A 27786-nucleotide genomic window follows, 5' to 3' on the forward strand; every position below is an offset into this window, starting at 1 on the left:
AAGGGAAATTCATGCTGATTGAGAAGGCTTTGCATGACGTCACACCCCTCAATCAGCACATATGGTACATACACAACCTTCTCAAAATCAGAAAGCATTTCCTCTTAACGGCCAGTATACCACCAAGCATGTGCCCAGTGCCCCCCAGTTCTCAGTCTTCGACTTTAAATGCACCAGTCTGAAAAAAGGCATCAATCCCAATCACATGAATAACGATTTTCAGCAAAAAAACAAAAACCTCACATCTCAAAACATACTGGAATCACACACTTTATTATTGAAAATACACATTTACAGAAAAAGCAGATCAAGTCTCACATTCAGTGCCACAAGACTTTGCCATTGTTCAACCAGACAAGTGGGTAATAGTTCTGTAATAAGTACATACTGCACACATGATTAAGACATTGGAGGAGTGCTGAAAGTAAAGTGCTGAGGAATGTAGTAGGGGAGCTTGAGGCAAATGTGCCAGGTCTTGCTCGGCGCTGGGGGGTGGGGATGGGGGTTCGCTACCTGGGCAGCATGTCGTCCAGATCGGCCACCACGTATGCCACCACAGCCCAGAGAGCCGAACACAGGTTCATCTCCTCGGGGCTCTGCACAGTCATCATGTCGCCCTCCGTGTGGTGGAACCAGAAGTACTTGCCGTCAGCCACGTGCAGGCTTGCCCCTGGAGGAAGAGAAAAAAAAAAACACAGGGGCTGTATAAATGTGTGGTGGGGCTCTGTAGAAAGACTACCAAAAACTATAGAGATGTCAAAAAGTGCATTAGACTTCACACAATAGCAGTGGCGGCTGGCAGTCTGTCAAACAGGGGAGGCTGTTCAATTACAATGTCCAGAATGCCCCCCCCCAAAAAAAAGGGGGGAGGGGGTGGCAATTTTGTCACACATACTAAAGGACTCTTGTTGAAACAAATTTGTTGGAAAGCTGGTGTTTTTTACTACACATTGTTCTTATTAATTATTTGAGTGTAGCTCTTTATTCCAGAACAGACTGCTGCACGATTTCTCATAAACACAGGAACTGACCTGTGGTGGGGATTCTAACAGAGAGAGCTACTATCACATTATCTAATTCAATTAATCATTATACCCCTTGTATTCATGTGGGAATTATAATCATCATCATCATCATCATCATCATCAGGTCTACCTCCGCCACATAATGTGGGTTTGCCTTCGTTGTCTTTGTTCATTACTGGGTGCACGGCTTACCACTAGAGGGCGCCAAATGTTTAAATAAAATAAGTATAAATAATTAGACATTGCCAACACAGCAAGAAACAAGGACTCGTCACTCACGAGACTTTGCAGTTAACCATTTAATCAGACACCACGAAAGCTCAAAAGAAACGGTTGTTCTTCCCTACCTTTTTCACCAAGTCCATATTAGGCAGTGCTCTGCTCTGCTCCTTGATATTCATTTTTTCCCCTCATAAGGACTTCTGGAATTTGCCAGAATTTAATCCACAATGCTTGGCATTTTGCATAGCTCTCTAGCTTTCTTGCAAGCTAGCCCTCTCGAAAAATAGGCAACCTCAACTTTTGGAATTGGGAGATTAAAAAGGATAAGGACGTGCCACTATTAAGACTTTATTCGCAACACTAGGTTTACAAGAATATGTACACAAAACTGGAATATATACCGCAATGAATAGCTTCCTCACTGGTTATCACGACGAGACTTCTCAGTCAAATTAATAAAATATCCACATTTAAACTACTGTAACCTACTGACACGGGGTTCACCCAATCACAAGTCAGAGCTTCAGTCTCCAGTCCCGATCGCTCTCCCGCCCATCTCCCTTCACTCCCACTGAGGCTCGGTCCTCAAAATCAAAAAAATATCTGGGCAATAACCAATGAGCGTTAATCATTTTGCCATTGACAAAGCACATATTCACACACGCCATTGACGCCCAGAGACTCCACTCACTACCGTTGTCATGAGGGGAAAAAACTTCAAGCTGACGTTAGATGAACCGCAGAATCTTATTACTGCCTGATTTGATCAAGTTGAGCACATGCATCTATGGAGCTGGATATGAAATAGCAATGTTATTAAGTTGTGTAAAGCATTACTCAAAAATAACACTGTTCACCGTGATTTTGGACAGGAGGCTGCGCCTCCCTTGTACTCAAAGAGGATATCGTTTTTTTCTTTTCGTTGAAAATGGAGCACTGCTAAAAGTAAGTTGGTCGATCTACACTCTGACAAACACAGTACTAGTACTACCATAGAAACCCGTTTTGGTCCCTGCATTTCAATGCCCTTACAACTCCCGATTTACAGATCTAGTCAAATCCAAGATCTTCAGAAGTACTTTGATTTATTCCACATGGCTATTGAAGGGCAATATAGAGCTTTTCTTGGTCATCTACAAGTATACAGCCACGCAAAAGCAATTCATGGCAGTAGACAACTTGTCTGCCACTAAAACAAACTGGCAAACGAAACCTGGTTTGTAGTATTGTTGCCTTTTCAAAAGGAGACCAGGGAGAGAGAGTGAGAGAGAGCATACAGGAAGACGCACATTCGAACAAGAGCCGCTGCATGTGGTTGCAGTTAAAATCTTTAATTTGGCAAAAATCCCTCCACTGTTTCCATATGGAAGCCACCTAATCCAAAAGCATCAATAACTAACCCTCCTCTTTTTAGAAAAAGAAAGAAATGCTTGTTTGACCCTCCTCTGCCATAATAGTAGCCAGCTTGTTGCGGCAACGCCCACTTTTTCTCTGGCCAATCAGCAGCAAGCTGGTGTAGGAGCGGCGTGCCACAAGACTGAGGTATTCCCGTGAAGCCTGTCCAGCGCAGAGCCCACAGACACACAAGACCCCAACCCTCAGTGACGAGCACAGGCCACAGAACGGCTAAAAACTGGGGACACACAGGCCACTAAAGTTCCAAAATTGGGGAAATGAATTCAAAGTCAGACACATTTTCACTGGGGGAGGGGGGGGATGTTTATACAGCTGGCTCTGGGAGTCATTCGTTTGTTTAGCATGTTGTTGGTTTTGAACCCACACAGGTCCATTGGTTTCTCCAGAAGTATTTTTTTTCATGTAGGTGGCAGTGCTCAACTATGTACTGTACATGTACAAAAAAGAGGCATGCCTGTTGCATGAACAGCCAACCGAGGACTTGAATGCACTAAATAATATACCAGACAGATTGAAAGACTGTCTTGTGCTAAACCACAGAAAGATCATCAACCAAATCATTAGTGCATAATGTGAAACTCAGACTTGAAACTCAGATAACTCAGAGCACAGGCATTTTCTGCTTTCCTGCCACGCACCCCAAGCCCCTTACTTCTGCCAATTCCGTCTGATGTCTTTGGCCGTTTACCCTTGTGGCTACTTTGTGGCTGCTTTATGGCGCTTAGTAAGCTCTTTTTTAAAAAACATGCAACCAAGTGTACCAGTAGCACAAGTAACCCCAATGTTTCCCTCCTTTTTTCCCCACTGATTGGACCCTCAAGGGCACACACACGCACACACGGCAGGTTAGGCTCACCTGGCACGCCGGCCTGCATCCACATGTCTATGTCGGTGCCCTCCCCGTGCTCCTCCAGTGTGGTGGTGTTGAGGGGGGCCAGCAGCTTCACCACCTCCTGCATGACGGCCCGGGCCTGCTTGGAGCCCGTGAACTGCAGACCCAGCGGGGCGAAGGTGCCCAGGTCCGACTCCATCACCAGGTCGAAGTTGGAAATGTTGGCCTTGGAGAGAGGAAGACAGTCAGTCAGCCGGGTCAATGAATTCATAGGTCAACGCATGCATTTCAACACCAGTAAGGGGCTTTAAAAGGTGCACTGCGTAATATTTGTAGTAGTTTATTGCCACAATACGTGCTGCCCATTCACAAATGTTACATTTTCCATGAAAACTTAGTGTAATACTAAGTGTTCATTATGACTGAAGAAGGACCCCCTAATCATGTATGAAGAGTGCAATTTTCCCATTGTCCACCATTTTGAATGATCAGGAATAGACATTTTTGGCTGCAAAACTTACTGTACCTCGGTCCTACTAGTAAAAAATAATTTCATTATTTAGAAAATATTCAAGAAAAGATCAAATTTGACAGTAGAAAGCACAGTTTCAATGAGCAGCATAGCTATAATACCTACTCTGGCCACCATCCTACACAGTGCACCTTTAAACGCCAATGCATAGATGTCCAGCAGGCTACGTGCTGGCTGCCAAGGTGCGTTAAAAAAACGTGATTGACTAATGTAGGTAAGATGCATTCAAACATCAAATGCAACAGTGATCTGCACTGCAAAACTAGAAAAAGAACTAGACTGCCTGTGCAGTCGCCTTCGACTGCTTAAGGTATATCCCCGAAACGCGACGCTTCCAGTCCCCCATCATTCCTACCACTCCCGTCCACCATTTCGTAAACGTATATGATACATACAGACGTGACATGATGTGCATAGGCTTAAAACCAAACGACTATTGTGAAAATGAAGCAAAAAATGGGGCAAATGGTAATACTGTTTTAATGGTTCAGTGGATATACCACATTAGGTACAGTGTAATAACCAGTGTAACAATGTTTAATACAATGTAATACCAGTGTAACACCGCCATTTTTTTAAAATTACATCATGTGTTTGTGCGTAAGTGGTATTACATGGTATTGCATATTGTTACACTGGTATTACACTATATTACATGGTATTGCATACTGTTACACTCGTTATTACACTGTACCTGATATTGCATATTGTTACACTGGTATTACACTAGTATTACATGGTATTAAATATTGTTACATTGGTTATTATACTGTACCTAATATGGTAGATTCACTGAAATGGTGAACCATTAAAATAAGGTGTTACCGGGCAAATCAATCCACCCAGTCAGACGTTATGGGCCAAATGAAAATTCCGCCATTTTGAAAGTGTTGTCTTCCAAACTCGAATCAGTTCATGAACCTACCCTAGAGCATTCACACACAAAATCTGGGACAAATCCATCCACCCGGTCAGTAGTTATGAGCCAAACAATAATTCGGCCATCTTGAATTCAGCCATCTTGAAAGTGTTGACCTCCAAACTCGAATCAGTTCATGAACCTACCCTACAGCATTCACACACCAAATCTGGGACAAATCCATCCACCCGGTCAGAAGTTATGGACCAAACAAAAATTCGGCCATCTTGAATTCAGCCATCTTGAAAGTGTTGACCTCCAAACTCGAATCAGTTCATGAACCTGCCCTAGAGCATTCACCCAAAAAATCTGGGACAAATCCAAACATCCGTTCAAAAGTTATCGCGTTAACACGAAAGACCTTACGCGGCGGCGGCGCACGCAAAACCATTACATCCCCGACGCTCCGCGTTTCGGGGATATAATGAACCACTCATTTACGCACAGTAAGGCTCTTTGCTTGAGTCAGCTATGTAAGGCCCATTACAACATACTTTCAATACGTAATTTAGAGAAGCTTATGTCATTGCTGAGGTAACGAAATACTCCAAGCTAGTTTGACTTGCCTTGTGTCTTCACTGCTTACAGTTGTCAAGTTTAATATCCACTGACTAAGCATGGGCAGTCATTCTTGCAAGATTTTACCACCCACAGACACTATAAAATGGCATGGATATGACACAAAAAGATCACATGGATCTCCTAAGAACCTGGGAAAGCCATGATTTAGCCTGGCAAGCCAGATTTAACACGCAACAATTCATTAAATCAAGGAACAGATTTGAAATGTCCAAATATCTACTTAAATAATACGAGTTACTAAATACATTTTAAAATCAGTTCATATTAGTTAGGACTGTTAAGTAGATATTTAGCAGCAAATTTCAACTTTTGTCCTTGTACAGTCATTGAGGTTCACATTAAGCCATTTTTGACAGTGGTGAGCCCCCTTCTCCATTCATTGCTCAGGTCTACCTACAAATAATAGCTGCTAGGATTGCCGTGAAAGTGGGCAGGGTCACCTCTAGTCTATAGCGTTCTAACTCGATGGTCCTGCCAAAGCCCACCCCAAAGATTCAGAGGGGGAAAAAACAAAAAAACTTGCATCGTTATTGGTGGGCTGGGCTGGTGGCCTGTTGTAGTGATCCTATAATGAACCAGCTAGGCGCCCAACTAGGCGGGTTAGTCTAATTTACTACGTTAAGGATGTTTGAACGCCTCATTCCTGTAAAGCCACGTCTGCTAGTTTCAGAATCCCGGCACTACAGTGATTTAGAGGGATCAAAAGAAATGTAGTCCTCCCCCTCATGGTAGAGAGCCAGCAGCAGGAGAACATATGGGTCAGTGGCCAAATTCCAGAACTTGAGCCTTTCTTGGCTAGTAGTGCAAGCAATGGGTGTAAGAATCGCTCACAAGGTGATACAAGCATGAAACTTGGCACAGGTGTTCATTAGGACATGCTTATCAATATCAGGGGTGGAGCCACTCAGAATTCCATGTTGCATAGCAACGGTTGCTAGGTAAAGCATTTGCCTTAGCAACAGCAATGGTGCAGTTTTGTGGTATTAAGGCATCTGTACACTGAGTCATTGTCTTAAAATCACTGTAGAAATGTTGAGAGAGGCTATATATTACAAATACAGTATGTACCATTTCCTTTACAGTAGCAACCAGCATCAATGAAAACAGGTTCTAAGCAATTCAGTGATATTGTGATGTCTGAATCTTGACCGCGTGTCCTAAAATCACTACATTAATCCTTCAAGATATTATACATTAGCAACATGTGTCACAATAGCCCATTTCATGTCATTTTCACCATTGAAGTCATAGCAATGATGTGAAAAATACAATATACAGTAGCCTACACTTCTCTATTTACTTTTTGACATCAAGTCTCAATATGGCTTACACGTGTCACTACACATCAGGCCTGTCTTTATCCTTATACATGTACCTAGTCAGGCCACCTGACTATTCAAAACTGAACATTTTGGCAAGACAAAAAGCGTACATGAAGTTACAGTTAGTACAGTGCTGTGTTGTAAAGTGTAACCTAGCGAAGTGATTCTTGACATGCCCTTGTAGCTTTTTATTGATCACTATAGTCTGGTGAGTTGGGTGCTACAACATATTACGATACAAACTGGTTTCCAAAAAGTGGGGACACTTGGTATTTTGTGAATGAAAAAATACTCTTCAATCCATATGTAAAAACAGTCAATCCATACATAAGATGGAGAGCTGTGCAAAGAGAGGAAATCTGAAAGGACAACAATTCAAGTTATCAGCATAGGAATTAGTTACATTTGGCAAACATTCTACATTGCATATCTAAATTTAACAAACCTTCATGCCTACATACTACTTCATCTAAAATACCATGCATACATTACCATCTGGAAATGGCATGTAAGATTCACTTATTCATCTAAATAATTTCTGATCTATTGCTAATGAAGGGAAATTCAGGAATTCCAACAATTTCAGTATTCCATCACTCAAAGGTGAAGGCAATTGCCTGACATGCCACATTTCCAACAGTAGCTGAAGCCAAACGGGAAGTCTTTACGAGAAAAACAGAAAAAAATCCACTTTAAGTCTCGTGGTGCCTTTACGAATAACCTTGTTTCTCGTGGTTGGGCGACGAAAGGGGGGACTGACAATTGGGGTAGTTTGGTTCCTGGGGGAAGAATACTGCGGACATTTAGGACAACAGGTACACTTGAAAAGTCTGCGGACATTTAGGAAAACAGGTACACTTGAAAATTCTGAACAGTAAAACCAATGCATTTCAGTTAAATGCCACAGACAACACAATTGATAGACAACAGTGACCTAAGCACTCATTTAAAATGAGTCTTTGTGTGGGGATAGGTTGAACATATATTTTTTATAATTTTGTCTGGTTTCTGATATAGTTCCTATACAGTAGATCAGGAGAGTTCTGACCATGGGGTGGCCTGGTTGGGGCGGCGGGGCCCACGGAAATCCTGCTACTTGAAAATATAGCAAGTTCATTTTCTGGTTCTGAGCGGCATGTGTGGTGTCCCATTGAAAACAATGGCATCACAAGTGAAAGTGAAAGCCCAACTGGGAAACTCCAACTCCCATTGTCATTGTGACACACCACTCAAGTGTTCACTGCATACTGCACTTATGCATTTACATTTGCGTTTGCATTTATTGCATTTATACCTCACCCGTGCAAGGGGGCAGCCCCCAAGGGCGCCCCAAGGGAGCACTGTGGCAGGACGGTGCTCAGGGTACCTCAGTCATGGAGGAGGATGGGGGAGAGTACTGGTTAATTACTCCCCCCACCAACCTGGCAGGTCGGGAGTCGAACAGGCAACCTTTGGGCTACAAGTCTGACACCCTAACCGCTTACCCATGACTGCCCCTATCTTACCTCATATCATCTCAAATTATGCTAGTCTGTGTGGTGTGGAGCGGTCAATGAGGTGTCCCATTGATATTACTGTAATTATAGCATAAGCATGCTCACATAAATGCATGCAAACATACTCATATACAATACATGCAGACTATTAGTTGTCAGATTTTGAACACTGTGAAAACCAATTCCAGTCTCTTGCTATAGCTGATTTTTTGTGAATCCTGCAAAATGGTGAGGTTTTTGGACAGAATGTGTGTGGTCTTTAAACACATATCTATTGTATTGAACAATGCTCAAGGAACATTTCACTCCTCATTCTAAGCATTATCTTCTGTTCTAGTTGAGGTAATAGTGAGAATTAATATTTTTCTACAGTTGTTAGTGTCACACCTCCCTAAGAAATGGTCGAGGTGTGAGGTTTCCGATTCAATCTCAAGAAGGTCAACAGCCATTTAAGAACATGGCTTCTCTAAACAGTTGCGATCAAAATGAGTCCCACTCAACAAGGCTACCCTGCCGCAGCATATCAAGGGGGCAGTTGGCTATTAAAAGGCAGGCATATGGTGCCGTATTGGCAGTTGCCCTCTCTGTCTGAGTGGGGATGGACTCGCTGAGCACAGTGGAAGTTTCTTTGATCAAGTTTGTCTGAAGCCAGGGCAATTTGTCCTGTTGCTGAAGTGTTCTTGATAGAGCAGATGTCAAGACTATTAATGGTTTCAAAATGCACCGACTACACAAAGCTGACTGTGAGAAAACAATGGCTTTGGCAGTGAAATTCTACCAATTGAAAATTGAAAATGTTAAATTGAACTCTGTCTAACTATAGTATGTCAATAGTAATCCATAGTTATCTGAAATATTTTAGTTTAGTGGTATAGGCTATATAGAAATGAAAGGTTTGGTACTTTTAACTTTGTAAATAGGCTACAATATACAATCAGTAGGGTGTAACATTATTAACGGGGTAGGAGAAACACTTTTCTTTTCATTCCAAATATTATCTGTTGTTTTAAATGTAACTTATATTTACCTTATCTATAACATATAATTAGGCCATTTAGGTTGAAAAAACATTACAGTTGTTCTAAAGATGTGTGGCCCATTTAGTTTTAGATATAATAATTAATAATAGTGGGGTAAGCACGAGGATCACTGTCAGATGACAGCGCATGTAGGATATACCATGTACTGTACTGTATGCATTCTTTCTTTCTGAAATTATTTTTGTCTGGTCAGTTGGCATTTGGTACATGTACATAATATAAAGATAGGCCTGCCATATAGAGACATTTGTAAAACCTATTTTACTTGACATAATTTTAAAAAGAAGTTATCATTTTACATGTTATTATTCACATAATTACAATGCTTTTGGGTAGATAAAATTACATCATTAGGGGTCATTATGGTACATGTCCAGTATATAACCTCTTTAAGTATTGCTACAGTCATTTTAGGACATTGACTCAAGATACAGATGCCTTGATTCCACAAAAACAATCAGAAACGGCATCATTGATGCTGGTTGCTAAGGAAAATGCTTTACCTAGCAACCGTTGCTATGCAAAATGGATTTCTCAGTGGCTCCACCCCTGATATTGATAAGCATGTCCTAATGAACACCTGTGCCAAGTTTCATGCTTGTATCATCTTGTGAGCAATTCTTCCACTATATAACACCCATTGCTCGGACTATAGCCCAGTACTCTAAATGAACACGCCTAGTGACAGAAAATGTATATCTGGGCATCAGAGACGAGACTGCTGCAATGACCTGTTGGTTGCACTTAGAGTTTGAACACCAACCGTTGGTTCCAGCCACAACCGTCAGCATCAGTGGTGCGGTTCCAGAGACTGTTCATTTTATGCGAGACAGTAGTCCGAGTTTCTGGAGAGAAGGGCCAAGAGGTAGCTTGGCAAACCAATCACTGAGCCTGGGCCGATTATCCCCCCGGATCAGAATGAAATGCTGAGGGGGGTAGTGTTACACTGTGCTGCGGTCAGCTAGGCAATGGGGCTTTGTTAATCATTTTCAAGCCACAGCACATTTCAGCAAGGTCTTCAGGACCTGACGAATGTACTTTTGGAATTTTAACAAAATCCAACAGTAAAAGTCAATGACATTATGGGGCCAAGAGTTCAGTTTGAAAATTACATGTTTTGGCTGGATCTGGTTGTTGACTCCGATGATTGTGTGAGCTCAACTGTACATCTAATGACTGAAGTACTGTACTTCAAATAAACCAATGCATCCAAAACACAGAACTCAGCCATCAAAAAAAGTTAAGTATAAGAAAAATCAGAAGTGATTCACTTTGTGCTGCTCGAAGTATTGTCTAGCTCCAACACCTCCGGGCTCCTCTGCTGTCCACAGCACCATCCTGATTGTCCTCTTTGGACGCAAGCCTGTGGGGAGAAAAAAAGAGACATGAACGTGGGACAGGTTATGAAGTTGGTTGAGCTGAATGCATTAGTATTAGCAATTGGTTAGGTCTACACCAAATGTATGATTTGGGTCGTATGAGGATCTTAGGAGAAGCCGATACTCTCTGGACCAGGGATCCCAAAACTAAGGCCCGGGGGCCCCTTTGACCGGCCCTCCAGCTCTCTGCATCTCACCATTTGAACTGGCCCAAAGAAGCAATCCTCACAGAAAAAAAGATAAACTATCAAGACAAACTTCTGGTGATTTACACTAAGTTAGTGAAAAATAAATAGTTTGTCATATCAATATCTGCAATATAAACAGGCCTACAATTTCTATTGGATCACTCCTAAACTGTCAATCACTATATTTTTCTAACCTTTCCTTGCTATTTTTACATGGGTATTGCGAATTAAAAAGGAATACCTGTGGTATTTCAAATTGAAAAAAAAAACATTAAGTACTCACATTTTGCAAATCACTTGTAATGATGAACTTTTTTGTTCTAGAATTTTTGAATGATGGAACAGCACTTTTCTCTGCTTATTCGCCTACGAACGTTTTGGGCAGAACCCTTCTGCAGCGTGTAATGGCGATTGCGGTGCTAAAAATTATGGCTATAACAGGCAGTGACCTAGTATACAGCCCACATGATTGATCCCGGCCTCTGATCACAGTCAGGAACGATAATGTGGCCCCCAGAGAAAAAAGTTTGGGGACCCCTGCTCTGGACACAAGCCTGCGGGACCCCCCCCACACACAAAGACGGTTGAGAGTCAAGTCTACAACTTGGCCTTGCTCCACAACCACAATGAAGGACCTCACAACTTACTGTGTACAGTAGCCATCCAGAGGTCTGCTTCAGGGCCAACAAACTGGAGTGGATTTATAGTGTTTGGCTTCAGTTGCCCTTCACTGGGACTCACCAGAAGCTCACTGGGCTAAAGTTAAAGGGTTTAGTAGGCTAGGTCTTGATGTTATGAATTTATACTGTTACGATCGCTTCCATAGTATTTTTTTTCAGGATTATGATGCACACGCGCATGTGTGCACTCACATGAATCCCAGGCAATTGGCGCCATACGACAGCCTCCAGAACTGGAGTGTGAATGCGTATGCATTTGAAAGCACTTTGACTCAACTTCACATTCCCACATACAGCGATAATGCACAATAACAATACACAATGGATTGCATTTTCTACAGAAATGACTGTCAATAATCTTGTCAATAATCCCCCATCTTAAAACATACTGCCATTCTTTTGGAGTCCATGGGAGGATGTGAATAAATGCAGTCTAGAGTTTGATGAGTGGAGTGGAGGCCCATAGATATGTCCATGAGGCCACAAGCGAGGCATACCTCGCAGGCCGCCCTCACATGCAAAAGCCCAGAGCCTGATGGCCATTTGAGTTAGGCTATGTGTACACCAAGAGCAACTTACGCTACCTGAGTGACGGAAGTAATTATTTCTCCATGGAGGGTTGGCGAATAAAGCGTCCAGAAGGAATTTCAGCGATTAAAACGTCAAGCTAATATGATGGTAATGAGCCATGACGCAGACCTCGGCTTCTTGGGTAGTGTACGTCTTTTCTGGTGCACACATTGTGTGAGACTCATTAGTGGGGCCCACACACAAACAAAATGGTCTCACCAAGGTCCCGGAGGAGACTGAGGGCCTCCCAAGAGATGGCCACACCGCCGCCGTCGTCCATGGCCCCCTGGCCCACGTCCCAGCTGTCAAGATGACCACTCAGCAGCACCACCTGAGAGGGAAGGAAACAGCAGACCGCTCTTCATTTACCTCCCATATTACAGTACAAATCAACTGGTGTCAACTGTACTGTAATGCTTAGGCGAGGAAAGGCAGACCGCCCTTTTTTTTACCACCCTTGCAATCAGTGTTGCCAGTTGGAAAATGCTGAAATATTGTAACAAAACCTCAAAATTATCCTTTTTGGGAGGAAATAATTGTGCACCAACCAAATGGTTGTTATAAGCAATTGAATTGAACCTCTGAAATTAGCGTACATAATGATGCATAACAGACGTACTATAATTATCGTATTTGTAGCAACACTGAGTACAAGTCAACTGGTGTCATAAGGGCTCTTGGTCTAAAGCACTGCAATGCCTAAGAAGCAAGGAAAGGCATACCGTGCTTTTACTTACTTTAGCTCATTCATTATGAATACATTTAATTCCAGGCATTGCCAGACATGGTTCTTTAGATGGATATGTAGTAGAGGCAGTGTTCTGAGACCAACTCCAAATATCCATGCACCGTACACCGTTGACAAAATGTTAGGGATATTTGTCTTTTGGTGAAATGTATGAAATTGAATTGGTTGAAAGTCAATTAGTGTAAAGTGAGGCTGATTGACTGCCGACTGGTGTGTGTGTGTGTGCGTGCATGTTCACAGATTCTCTGATAGTCAGCAGCAGCAGCACCTGTGGGAGGGCTGCCTGGCCTTGTCTTCAGAGCCAACTTCAGTCAACACACATACAGTAAAATCCACAGTCACAGATCACACAAGCCACCCACACCCACACCTCAAGATGGCACACACCAAGTCGAGCTGTTTGCACATAAACCCTTGGCTGCAAGTCCACATATTTAATCGCCCTGTATTTTGCAGCTGAGGCAGGCCAGAGGTTGGTTTGTCAAAACACACAGCCAGGTTGTCAGACATTGACCAAAATGTCACAAGTAGCCTTTGAAGTAATAAGCCCATTAAAATGCAAACAAGAGAAAACAAATCTACAGCTCAATAAAACCATATTGGGAGAAATTACGGTCAAGATGTCAAGGTCACAGATGCTGCTGGAGACATTGGTAGTAGCAGTCCCATTGGTGACATTCACTTCTTAAATTGTTGCTTCTGAAGGAAATTGGAGACTTTATAATTCACCTGAATCGCATAATAATTAGATTTGTTGTTAATCGAGTCCCACCCCTAACCTTCTACATAAAGCAGCATTGCATTCAATGGATGTATATGGATAAAAAAAAAAGTACAAGGGTGCATCTAGATTCCTCAAAAAAAAAAAAAAAGAATCTGTAAGGAATAATTAGACTTCTCTGTTCTCTGGGTATTTGTGCCTCCTGCAGTCTTCCTGTAGAAACCCCCCTATTCTACTATTCATATGTGAAGTCCAAGGTGTAGTTGCTGGGGCAACAGAGAACAAAAGGATCTTGATCAGCAGTCCTGGGAGTACTGGGGGTCTTTCCACAGCACAGCTCCTGCAGCCAACCAGAAATCTCATGAGCATTCAAAATAAAATTTAAAAACTCTGCAGTGCGGTGCAGCACTTTTTGCTGAGATGCAGAGCTCTACACATCAGAGACTTTGCAAAATTTCCTCTGTTGAAATGTAGCCTGGACTATGGACCCGCAGAGGTGTTCAAGAGAGGCGTGTGTGGCCTTGTCTGGGTCAAGTAGATCGCCGTTCTGTGCAGAAATTGAGCTAATCCACCGAAATTATTGACCTGAACCTCTTCAGCCATAAGGCAATGAAAAAAAAGGTGTCTAAAAAAAACTAACAGAACTCTTCAAACTGTTTTTATGTGCATGCATACTTTTTTACATGGAATAAAAAAAAAAACACACCTCTACGTTTTTGAGGCCTGGAAAAAAGCCAGTTGCTTGGCGAGCCTCCTGCCTTACAGATCCTTCTTGTGGGGCAGAACCTTGACGGTAAACATCCTTTGGTGTACAAAAGCAGACATGAATCACATTCTAATAGCTGCTGCGGCCGAGTCCAAGCAAGCAAAACGTACCCCAGCCAACAGCCAAAAATGTAACGTGGTAATAAAGCCGACACAGACTTCTGACTTGTGCTTCAGTCTGCCAAGAGTAGGCCGACATCTTTATTTAAAGTATGGAGAAATACAAGTGTCAGACAGCCCGCGCTTAAGCCCGCTCCTTGTCCTTATTAAGCCTCCCGAAAGTCAAAGATAAGTGGCTATGCGCGGATTCGGTGGTTAATTAAAGGGCTTTAGAGCATAATTGGGAAACTGGTGCCATGGGTGGGCAGACAAGCGCAAGGGCAAGAACATGGTGATGAGAAATCCCTGACTGATGAATGCCACCGTCTTCCCTGTACAAAACAAGTGTCCAACTAAGGCACAGAATGTGGAATGTGACGCGATTCCATCAAGAAAGCCACCTGTCATTTCCAATTACATTTTTACCACTGCTGAAGCCAAAGCAAAGTCATCAATGACAAACCGAGCAAGACACTGCAGTCTTTAGATGCCGTTGCCATGTGGTAGGTGGCACCTTAACCTCCCAACCAGGACATCACATCAAACCAATGAAGTTCGTCTCAAGTCTTTTGAAGCTGATGTTGCACCGTGGAGACGAGCAAACACCACACTATTCCCATCTTCATTTAGCCAGACTGACATCATACCAAGTAAGTACGATACACGCACGTGCATTCTGCGTTGAGGTGAAATGCATTTGCAAGTTAAGTCATGGTCCTCAACATTGTGGGAAAGCACTTGTCACGTGACGAGGATTGTGCAGTTTTCCCACTGTATCGGCAACTGCTGTGCCCTGACCAAAACCATGCCTGACCCCAACCAGTTGGTAAAGCCTTTCCTTTTGCACAGAACAGCGAAACAAGCAAGGGAAAGGATGAATTAATTGTGCCCAGACAAAAAAACATCTCTAAACGTACTGGTTTGGAGTGCTGTGCTCCACAGCACTCCACAAGTTAACTTGCAAAGGATGCTGTTGATAAACGCGATAGACTGTTCAAATCGGCCATGATGCCATGTTGCAAGAGTGATTTACAGGTAGTAGACATGTAGCACAATTACACTTTCAAGTAAGTGCTCAAATACTTAAATAGGTGCAATAGTATAGTCTCCTACTTCAATGTGTTAAATTCATTAGATTGTTTTTTTTTGCAGAGAAATGAAGAGAACTCTTCAGTGTGGAGCAAAACTGAGGCCTTTAACTGAACTTGATACTCATACAGACGAGATCTGTGGTATGTGCAAAGACAATACTGTCCACATTCCACTTATGGTAACAATTATGGATATGCACACACCTCATAACAGTTCAGAAACTGAACACAATGTTCCTTCCAAGGGACAAAATGTAAATACCAGAAAAGGATAACGGACTTGATTTTTACACCATGTACTGTTATGTACATACAGACACCGTACCAGAGAGCAACGCTTGTTCTCCCTGCTGCAGGGCAAAAAACAACCAAAGTCCAAAAGTTTGGGTGCCTGAACAAACACCATCATCTCCCAATATACCAGCCCCAAGCAGTTTGAGGCTGGTGTAATTATGGTGTGTGCAAATCATATAAATATGTCCTTGTAAACAGAGTGCCATTTTTTGCACTGATCCTCAGAAAAGTCGCATAAGCTACAGGAACACCCAACCCCCCACTCTACTTTCAATAAGCATCACTGCATTATACTCATGACCTTGCCTTGGAATTTTTAGGGTGCAAATGTTTCCTGAACTCCATCCCTCACTGTGCCATGTTGGGGCAGCCATAGCTCAATGATCTTAAGACCAGCGCTCTAATCATAGGATTTCAGGTTCAAATCCCGCCCTCACCAGCACCTTCATCCATGACTGAAGTGCTCTTGAGCGAGGCACCTAACCCTGCATTGCTCCAGGGCATGTAACCAATACCCTGTACCTAAATAACCAAGTCATTTTGGATAAAAAGCATCAGCTAAGTGTAATGCAATGTTGCATTAACTTAGTCAATGGGAGGATCCCAAACAGCCACTGGTGTTCAGCACAGGGAGGGGTAGCAGTGTTGCCAGATGGAAAATGCTGAACTATTGCACCAAAACCTCAAAATGATTGTTTTTGGAGAGGAGATTATCGTACAAGAACCAAATAATTATTTCTAAATGAACTGAATAAAAACTCTGAAATTATCATCCATCATGTTTTTTTGATCGTACAGAAGATGAAAATTGGACAAAATAATGGTACAAATACATCTGTGTACTGGGTAAATAACCTACCTGCCAGTCAGTCTACCTTTTTCCTCAGTTTTGCCACTCAACAGCATGTGCATCCCTATGGGAAGCACATCAGGTGTCCTGCAGCTGTATCCATCAGTGCTGCGTGCGTGTTGGGGCAGGAGTGGACTAATGATTAGGGAGTTTGAAATCTGCAACAATCTGATTTGAAGACCAGTCACACCCTTACATCTTTCTCCCTACATCTTCAGCCATGACTAAAGTGCCCTTGAGCAAGGCACCTAATCCCAGCGCTAAAGGGACTGTAAACAACACCCTGTAATAACCAGGCTGCTTAGGAGAAAAGAGTCAGTCAAGTGAAATGAAATGTCACAGCAAAAGGACTTGTCACACACCAGCAGAAAAAGGGGAGAAGGCTGGCAGGTAGATTTTTTTTTACTCAGTACCCATCAGCATAGTTCCTTAGCAGGCTCTAGGGGTGTTAATCACAGCCTCCATGACAATATCGATTTCTTAAGGCAGCGATTCGATTATTTTCGATATCCAAGAATGCCCCACGACAATATATGACAATTCAATTCAATTTTCCAACTGCTTTTCAGCTTCTACATTGGGCAGGGGCCAGCACTTCGATTATTTTCATTAATAATTCATTATTTACACCCCATGATACAAAAGTCAGCCGTAGGATCCATGCATCAATACATATCGATTATTATTTACGCCCCTAGCAGGCACAGGATGTGCATAGACACCGCGACAGCACTGGCATCATGGAAAGCACATCAGCTGTCCTGCAGCAGTTGCAGAGGTCAGCCACCCACACTGCTTCCCCTGACAACAGCAGTGCACACTCAAGGACAACAGTGGTCACTACACGCCTCAACTCAATCCATCCACCCCACAATCATGTGATCAGCCAGTCTTTGCAGTTTATACTAAAGTGTCAGGCGCTGCTGCCTGCAGAGACCCAGGGCTGTACTGTAATATTAGTGTTGCATTTCAAGGTGAATTCCTGCCAATTTCAACATCCAATTTTTGCTCAGCTTTTCCCAAGAAGCAGGCCATTCTAATGGTGGGTATGGTTTGGTGACGGTTCTGCGTTTTAAGGAGTAACGTCTGAGCTAACTTTTAGAGCATGCTAATATTTTTTCTTAACAGAGCCCTACCGGTAGGGCAGTAGACTGCTACAGTAGATACCTGGGTTCAATTCCGGCCCGGGTCATTTGCAGATCGCTCCTCAGTCATTACAGTCCATCCTTCACTGTCCTGTTCCAAATGAAGACGCACACACTATTTTTTAAACATAAACCATACCCCCATGAAAATGGCCAGAAACAAAAAAAAATGTCACATTGTCTGGTACGGAGAGTTCAAGGGTAATGTGATCAATTCAACTGCATATTGGCAGGAATTGAGCTCTTCAGCGTTGACGTCAACTTGTATGCGGCGTTTGGACTTCCGGTTCCATGGCGATTTTTTACATTGCAAAACACCATAGAGATTCAGGTTTGGCAAAAATATAAGTTGCACGCCAACAACGAACATTAGCGTGTCCCCGCATCCCTTTCTCATTAGTGGAACGGATCGTATCATCATGTTGGTGTATTCACATGTTATATCATGACGATTATAATTCAATATTGCTAACCCCTTTCTGATCATTAAAACTTCCGAACTACATGCTTTCCTTTGGTTGCCATGGGTACAACCCTCCGCACGTACATGACATTAGATACAGGCGCCGCTTCTGTAGTCGCCAAAAGTTTCCGGGTTTAGCATATGGACGCAACATCGTATTTATGTCGAAGTTGGACACAAAATGATCAACCATGTCATACCTACAGCCTATTTTTAACACCCTCGACAGTTTGCGGGGGTTCGCTAAGCGCGTGCTTGCACTCGGAGCTTATTTGAAACTGGCCCCTATTCATTCCCAATGGAGGCCGGAAGCCGATACGAACCAGGAAGTCCTTAAATGCTAACATGAAAGACTACAATCTACTACATGCTTCCGCGTTACTGAAGAACTCTATTCCCCTTCGAGCCATGAATGCATCTGCCTTTGTGACAAAGGGGGGAATAAACCAGTAAGGCTGGCCCAAAATGAAAGGGGTCTGGCATCATAATCTCACAACGCCAACTTCACTCGTTCATCCTGGTGAAAAATAAAGCCTCACCTCCCCAGGCGTTAAAGTGTGGAGGGCAAGTCTGCCGAAAAAGTTTGATACACACCGTGCTACCATGCTGCTCTAATGAAAAAGGCACCTTGGTTGCTTGGGCGCGGGGCATTGAATCACGGCAAGTCACAGACGTCAAAAAAGCCACAGCAGAGCCCATGACGAGTGGGCCCAGAACGGCTGTGCTAAGGGCTTTTCTCCAGCATTCATCAAAGCCCTGCGACACCGCTGGTGCTACAGTAGTTTCAGGGATGTCTCACTGCGCCATTGCACAAGGGGGAGACAGGATTGTGAAACATGTCCGCGACTTGGGGATAGTCATAAACTACGTGCCCTTCCATTACACAGGCACTATTACCAGAGGACAAAAAACAACAGTGAATTTCTCAACTTCACCCCTCTAGGCATTGGGCAATACACACGTCAGCTGATGATCCAACAGTGATAAGACTAACTGTCTGAGTCAAACAGCAGGAAATGAGACGATGCATATTCCCACACCAGGTCTTTCCAGCTTCCCAGATGAGTCGTACACACGTGTTTGCCATCGAGACACGTCTATACATGTCACTATGACTTCCCTTGCTGCAGCAGAGAGGCCAAGTTCTGCTGTGAGGATTTGCGGTGTGCAGTTAGGCCACAGGCTATGAGCAAGGAGTGTGGGAGGACTAGTATAAACCATGATCAAATGACAAGGCTAGCAAAGTGTAAAGTAACGTAATATAGAGGGTCCATGTGTGGAACCACAGCTAAGGCATTAGGTTTTATATGGATGAAATCATTTTTGGTGCGTTTCTGTAGATTATGCAAGAAGCATATTAATTGGCAATTATTAATTTATGGTAGCTTAGTTGCACCACCTGATGTCTGAGTTCCCCCAAAAGTAATTGACCCATAAAAGTGCTGCGCATGTATGGCCCACAATCTAAGCAGAAAGTATAAGACCAGCAAAAATCTAGCCTAGATTACAAGGGGGGGAGAAACAAACTCTTCTCTGCTTGTGGACATCATAAAAGAAGAGAGGTGCTCATATGCATAATTAATTATCTGGCCTTTTTTAGCCTCCACACTCAATTGACAGTTTTGTTATACTACTTGACAAGGCCTTTGTACTGTACAATTGATACCATACAATTTCATCAATATCCGAGAGGTTTACAAGTGTATTATTCATGTGCCTTTTTAAATGAGCATCAAAATGCTGTTCGCTTTTTGACTCTTTGCAAAGCATCGGAAGCAAGCCGTCAAACCTGGCAGCGAGTGAACAGCATGCGAGGATGCGGGACTTTAGATTCCCTCTAAAGAAAATACCTGCACAGTCCACGGTGGCCTCTTGCCATTTTCAGTGATATCAGTTGGGCCATGAATTATTTATGAAAAGCAGTGCCAACACCCCTCCCCCTACTTAAGCAAGCAAACAGTTTAGTCGTCGCTTAAGCCCCACCAGTTTCAGTAATTGTGAATGTGGTATGACACTTCATTATCAAATTGACTGGAGAACATCACCTCTGTTGGTTGGCCTTTGCAATTAAAAGGGGAATTTTAACATGCAGTTATACCTCACACTACCCCTGACTCACTAAAAGCAAACCTAAGTTTACATTAACATGAGCGACATTGCCTTGCTCCATCAGATCCTATGGCGAGATGACCCGTGACAGCCAAGGAAGAGCAGACACAAATATTTGTGAAGTACTTAATGATTGACCACACTGACTCATAGTAACCGGTCCCCTACATTAAACAACTCTTCACAGGAATACATAGGAGACAAGCTATGGTCAGAGGGGAGAGCCACATACCCGCTTCACACACACACACACACATCTTAGACTCATCTATAATGTCAACAACAGGGGAATGTACAGTAAAACAAGGCTTAGTCATGGGGGTGCAGTGGTGCATCGCACTGGTGCACTATGCCATGAACAGGTTTGCATACACATGGGGACTCAGAGTGTAGGGTTGGGAAATGGCCCAGACTGGTCTTGAACCCCTCCCCACCCCCTTCCTTTACATTATACTTCGCTAACGCTTATATCCAATGCGATTTACTCTTACAAGGTATTGGTTACAGTCCATGGAGCAATGTAGGGTTGGGTGTCTTGCTCAAGGGCACTTCAGCCATGGACGAAGGTCTAGGTGTCAAACCTACAACCCTTATTCTTCTTAATCTTATGACCACCTCCCCAAACATTAGGCCACAGCAGCCAGTCTTCCAGTCACGATATTCACCATCCCATTCACAATAAAAGCCCAAAAGCTTAGTCAATGTGCATGATCAACAGGTGGTGAAGGGCCACATTTGGTCATGAAACTGCAGATCTGGTCACTCTGCATGAACTCACTCATTTGGACGTGTCACTAGTGACTTAAAACTCCCACCTGGTGAGAGTAGTCATAGAGTCCAAATGATTAGTCAAGTTACGTGCCAGACAAGGGGGAAAAAATGCATCTTCAACCTTTCAGAGGGTGTACAGAGGGGTACTGGCCTGTATGTTGCAATGAGAAGGTTGTGCAAGAGGTGCCTTGTGGAGTTAAAATTAAGCCACCACACATGAGTGCTGGTTTTGAACATGATTGAACAAGTATTTTTGGCACAGAGCCTGAAGTGCAGCATTTCAAGCCCAGCTTGTCCTGAGCTGCTACCATCTCCCCTCCTCTTTAATCAACACCCCCCATTACATCACACCACAGCATGAAGCAGCTTTCATTGGCACCTGTTGTGTGCAAAAGGTAATGGAGTGGCCAACAAACCGTAACATACAGTAAATACATTTATCAAGATTGATTAAAAGGTCGTATTCGCAAGCTAAATTAAGTTTTCCTCCCACAGTTTGTCACATAGTTCATCTGAGACAATACATACGCCACCCACCAGCTCAAGATTCAATCTTTGATCATATGAAACGAGGTACTACCAAATCCACCTACCTACTAGGATTAATCCAACCATCTGAAACACTGAAAAAGCAGAAGCTAAAACAATTCGGTATTGTTTTTGTACATCGGTGCATGCATGCAACTTCTCAATCTTTGAACATGCCTGGACTTCATGAACAAAACAAAAAGGGAAGAAAAGTGAAGGGGTGGAGGGCAGGGCCATTTTCCAAAGAAACAGACTGATTGGCAAGGCTTAGAGGGCAATGTGCACATGCCCAACACTAGGAGTGTAAATAATAAATCAAAATGTATCGATATATCGCGATATAAATGTGACAGTTGAATCGAATTGTGGGGCATTCTTAAGTATCGAAAATAATCAAATCGCTGGCCCCTGCCCAATGCCCTAGCCACATAACATAATAGAAGTGCAAAAGTAATTGGAATCATATTGTTACGCATCATGGGGTATTTCTAAGTATCAAAAATAATCGAATTGCATCGAATAATAAGATATCGATATTGAATCGTATCGCCATGGAGGCTGTGATTTACACCCTTACCTAACACTTCAAAGGCTCATTGATTGGCATGTTAAAAATATAAATCTACTCACCCATAACTTTTCAGACTATGAAAAACCCTAATGCCAATCAATGCCAACCCTCTGCTCAAGACAGCCTGATATGAGAAGCACACGGCTTTCTTTGTGTCCATGAAACAGTCCACTAATAAGTTAGTCCATGTCTACAGCTCTAGTGTGAGCCCCTATGGAAAAGTATGACAGCAAGACCTCTGCAACCTTTCGACAGATTGACAGGCGCATATAGCATATGCTGCTCATAATTGGTTCACTGGGTGCCTGGAGCTGACACGAGATGAATGCGAGCCGCGAGCCAAAGAGCAGGCGACACCGGTCACTTCGCGAGCTAACCACCACTCGACTTGGCTGAAGGGCAGCGTGGGGACAGTTTGCTGCTGTGGATCCAATTTGAGGGTCTGAAGCCACTAGCTACATTTCCTTCAGCCCAGGCAACCACCCTGCTTTAAAAAGAACAGTCCTCACTTTCTAACCGTTTTCCAAGTATTAAACATGAATGCACATTTCATTTTCTCCTCAGTGTGTTCAGTACTTAGTATTAGAATTATTAGCATAACCATTGGAAGTGGATAGAACCATTCGCATCAAGCCAAAAGTGATCACTGGACGGAATTAAATAGTCGTTCTGCACTCTGGTGAATTTTACATTAATTTAAAAGAGGTTTACCAGGGTATATACACCAATTTTTAAGTCAAATTTACTACCATTTAATACCCCTTTTCACTACTACTAGACTTTTTTTTTACAACCATCACGACACTCTGATGCAAGTATTAACAAGACATCTTTTGTAATTTCTATCTCCTTAACATTACAATACATTTTCGTTTTTTGCAAAAAAGATGCCCGAAAGGGAGCAGTGTGGCAGGACGGTACCATGCTCAGGTGGCTACAGTTGCACGAATCACTGTTGAAAAAAAAAGTGATAATTAGTAGGTAGGATTTTCGTTGGCGTTCTGACAAACGGTTCTACATTGTAATTTATCCTACGGTAGGATGTTCTGTCAGACATGCCTGTTAAACGGTCCTACATCGCCATAGATAGACGTCAGACATGTTTGTTCAACATTTTTCCGAAAATGTCCTTCCTGCTTCCTGCAATCGCGTCAGATCAAACAAAGTCCAGACCATGAATACAAAATGGAAATGGTAGTATTATGGGATGGTCAGGACCAGGCTAGAAATTTACAACTTTTAAGGCCATTAAATTTTGGCTTTTGAATTTATCACCTTTTAATACTTTTTAAAACCCTGCATATACCCCGTTTACACATAATTTATAAATACAAATTTGATTTGCTTGGTTCCATAGACTTCCATTGCTACGTTTAATATGGCTATAGGCTACTGTTAAACTAGGCAATGCAAACGAAGAAAAAAAAAATCCTATGTATTCTCATATTTTATCAGGGCTTTACTACATATGAGCAATTGAAGTGCACTGAAATGAGGTGCGCTGTTCCTTCAAAACATGATTTAACAAGTGCTACGATGCTACGACGCACGCATTGTCACAATGTTGGAATATTAGTGATGCAAAAGTAACCCGATATAAAAACAGAATTCAATCTTCCCCTGAAGAAACTGCCATTTAATTAAATTAACAAAAAAAGGAATATACTAAACACTTGTTGATTTCCTACTAAAAAGTGCGAAAACCTGGAAAGATGCACATGCGCAAAAAAAAAAAAACTGGATACCTACCAAAAAGTGCGTAAACAGTTTCTCATGTGAAACCTTGCGTCCATGCACGAGCACATGCAAGCCCAAACTCTGCGTCTTGCCTCCTCCCTTAAGTATTCTACATTAACATGCCAATTAGTAAAACAGATGAATTGATGTGCCCTCATTGGTTGGGGGGGGGTGGGGGGGGGGGGGGGGGGGGGGGGGGGGGGGGGGGGGGGGGGGGGGGGGGGGCTGTGGGGGCTTTTGTGAATGCGAGGTGGAGGAGCCGTTTCAGAGGTGGCCTAAACGTAAAGGGGGAAAAAAAAAGTCTGCAACAGACTGCTGTTGCATGCGCCATGCCGAAGGCGACCAAGACCACACACCTAGCAAGGTGCAGTCGCCAAGGCTTACCACACTTTCTATGTTCCATGCCCACTATTTTGGAACCACGTCAATTACAATCCATGTGTTTGAGGCTCCATGACGCACCGTTGTTATGCAAGAATGGAACACTGAGGTCAATGGGATTAGCCCAACTCTTACTTCCATGGCTCTGCCCTGGCTCCATCAGTGTGGCTTTACTCCAACTGGTGCCCGCTCACCTGCTCTGGGTGCTCGCTGCCCACCAGCTCCGCTACGGTGTTGAAGGAGTCGACATCTGGGAACGTTTGGGCGCCCATGTGCAGCCGCACCACAATCTTCAGGCCTCGTCGAGCCATGCGTGCCATCATCTCGGCATCTTCCACAGTGATGCAGGCGGTGGGAATCTGCCGCACCCCGGGCTGATACCACTGCCAACCCGTGTGGGGACTACAAAACAAAATTACATTGCCTTTATTGTAACTAAAAAAACACATGTTCATAAACTGTCACCAGCTTAACAAGTAAATTTAACTTTAACATCTTATTTGTATTAGCAATCAAGAGCACACAGCGAGTGTATACTTGCCATTTTTTTAATCTTGGGCATTTAAGCCACATGATGTTTGATTAAAAACCTACAACCTTCCCATTCCAAGACCAACTGCCTAACCACTGGGCCACAGCTGCCTCATCATGGCTACAGTTTGTATACAGACAATGGGTACCACCAGGTAACCAGCTCTCAGAAGCTATACATTCAGGACCTTTGCCATTCAGTCCAAAGAGAAGTGAACCAAACTGACAAAAGTGATCAAGAACAAGAGCATAGTTGTTCATTCACTGCCATCCATTTGCGGCTGCCCGTTTGGCCCACCCAGCGTGCAAAGCATTTGGAGGGAAAACGTGCCAACTGGGTCTGTAGAGAGACCTTGGAAGAGGCGTTTGCATAAGTACCTGTTGATGGAGAACGGAGTGATGGAGCGGATGAGGGAGGCCACAGCTCCCACCTTGGCGGCCTCGGAGGCCCCGTCAGCACGATAGGCCACAGTCTCCTCGTAGCTGACAAACGGCTGGTTGTACACCACGATCTTGCCTTTGGCCTCGCTGCCCCGTCTCCTCAGCTCTTGAAAAGACTCGACCACCAGAACCTCTGCCTCGATTCCTATCAGTAACACAAGGCAGCATAGACACAAGACGTTAATGATTGTACTGACAATGTCCTACGCAAATTTATTCAGTTAAATTGCTACTTTTGTTGAAGCAGTAATAAGGGGGCATTTTCTCAATTGTCATTTCTCCCACATGTGAACACATCAACGAAGTGAATCATTTCAAACTAGAGCATGTGGGGGGGAAAACTCAGTCCATGTATGTCATGTGAAAATCCACGGGGCAGAGGGGAGATGTGAAAAAGGGAAGAACCTACAACAAGAATGCTAAACAGCCTCTAACTGGACATAATTTAAGGAAGTGGTCAAATATGTTCTTAACGATAGAGGGGGAAATCCATTGAAGTAATGTTTCATTGAAGCTGACTGCGCAAAACAAGAGTTCATAGACATCTTGTCAGCTTTATTTTGGTGGTAGATAACCACAACATCCTCCTTAGATCATGCAATCTTTACCGCAAAAGTCAGGCCTCAAAAGGGCAAGGCCATCATCAAGGCCATCATCCATCTTGCAATGTAGATTTCTGCTTGCATAGGGCTCCAAATTCAATTTTTGCGTCGCTAGCGAAGGTGTCAATTTAGAGTCATGCATACATATAATTCATCTTTATAAAACTGAAAGGGCAACAAAGAGGTAAGAAATCTGTCTATCTTCCTTGGCAGATGTGTGCACTCAACCCGCAAAAATCCATCCGAGTGTGGGTGCCTAAATTGGGGACGCCAACCTCAGATTTAAGGACACCAAAATATTGTGACAATGAATTAATTAAGTAACTAGAATATCAATTTCTTCTTACCTTGGCTGGGTGTCCCAACACTACTACCCAGGCCGAGGATGGCCATAGTGTGATTTCGTGGAAGGACCATCACAGCACTCTCGTGACCCCTCACCCAGTGTGGAATCTTCGCTGGTTCCAAATGCACGTTCTCCAAGCCGTCTTGAATGAGAGCGTTGTGCATGTATTTAATTGCGAGGTCCAAGTTTTTTGACCCACTTATCCGATTTCCCACTGTGTCGGTGAAGACAGCCAGTCGCTCATATGATCGATTTTGTGCTTTGCCATTCATTGCCAGGTCAATTATTTTTAGGGCCACATCTTTGTATCCAGATATTTGTGTTGCAATGTCGGCAAAAGAGCCACCTTGGTTTGGGTTACAATGCAGAGATGGAGGTAGAAGCATGAACATCAGCAACGGCAGCAGCATCTTTAAGCGTCTGGCTTTCAAACGAATACATGTCTCCATCATCTAGGGAAAGAGTAATGCATCGTATCAGCTTGGAGATAAGTTCAGTGAAATGTGTAAAACTTTTCAAAGAGATGTGAATGTCGGAAGTATTACTTTAGCTAGCCAACAACACACGACGTAGGCTACAAAAGAGAATTAAACGTGCCAAGCTAAGCTGCGCGACACCAAAAACATCAGAAAAACATACATGTAACTGACTAAATGCTGTAGAAATAAACGTCATGCTATTTAAATGCAGACAGAATAAATTAAGACATACGCACAGAACACAACAAACCTCCAATATTTTGAAGACTGAACGCCAAATGAGTACGGGACGCCACTTAGAACAAACATAGCGTCTTTTATCAAAACGCGAATTTAAAGAGTTGCAGAGCAGCTGGTTCTAATCAGGTCATCAGTCAGCTAATTCGTGTCCAATACACAGAATAAACTTTCTTATGGCACCTCCAGTCTCAATATTTTATTTCTTATAGTTTTTTTTCACTTTCTTATAGAATATCTAAATGTGGATATAATTCACAAATTTACAATTAACTTTCAGTTGAACTTAAAGGATTTATCCGGAGTTGGAACAAATTTGCCTGTTTTTTGCATGTTTGGGATGAAATACAGTCACTCTAGAGCAAAATCAAGGCAAAAGGATGCGTTTTGAGAAAGTTTGATAATATCACGTTAGCCTCGTTAGCCATATCAGCTATGCAATATGAAAGATGCGGGCATCGTTTTTCGGCGGTTACACACATTTCAAAAACACAACATTTTAAAGTCTTGCACAGCTCAAAACAACGTCACACTTACCTCGTAATATGTTGAGGGTATCCACACATAAACCGAAGTGTCCAAAGTCCTTCATGTATTCTTGAAAGGTCTGCAGAATGTGTTTTATGAAGCTACTACCTTGAGAATATCTAAATTACGGTCAAGACAACTATTTG

The 27786-nt window shown here is 43.0% G+C and overlaps 1 protein-coding gene across 2 annotated transcripts; it reads right to left on the reverse strand.

The window, feature by feature from the left end:
- Window positions 1-254: 254 nt before the first annotated feature.
- LOC134449683 (carboxypeptidase Q-like) lies at window positions 255-27220 on the reverse strand. Of its 2 annotated transcripts, none has more exons than XM_063199763.1 (8): window positions 27126-27220; window positions 26398-26848; window positions 25386-25593; window positions 24671-24878; window positions 12423-12534; window positions 10658-10749; window positions 3520-3721; window positions 255-670 (listed from the first exon to the last, which is right to left on the reverse strand). In XM_063199763.1, the coding sequence occupies exons 2-8, from the start codon at window positions 26846-26848 to the stop codon at window positions 510-512; spliced, it is 1434 nt and encodes a 477-aa protein (XP_063055833.1). In that variant the 5' UTR covers window positions 27126-27220; the 3' UTR covers window positions 255-509. The 2 variants fall into 2 exon arrangements, with proteins under 2 accessions (XP_063055833.1, XP_063055834.1); XM_063199764.1 differs by having other exon boundaries at window positions 27112-27162.
- Between the last annotated feature and the right edge of the window lie 566 nt (window positions 27221-27786).

The sequence above is a fragment of the Engraulis encrasicolus genome, chromosome 5 (assembly GCF_034702125.1).
Source record: "Engraulis encrasicolus isolate BLACKSEA-1 chromosome 5, IST_EnEncr_1.0, whole genome shotgun sequence".
In the NCBI taxonomy this organism is placed as follows: Eukaryota; Metazoa; Chordata; class Actinopteri; order Clupeiformes; family Engraulidae; genus Engraulis; species Engraulis encrasicolus.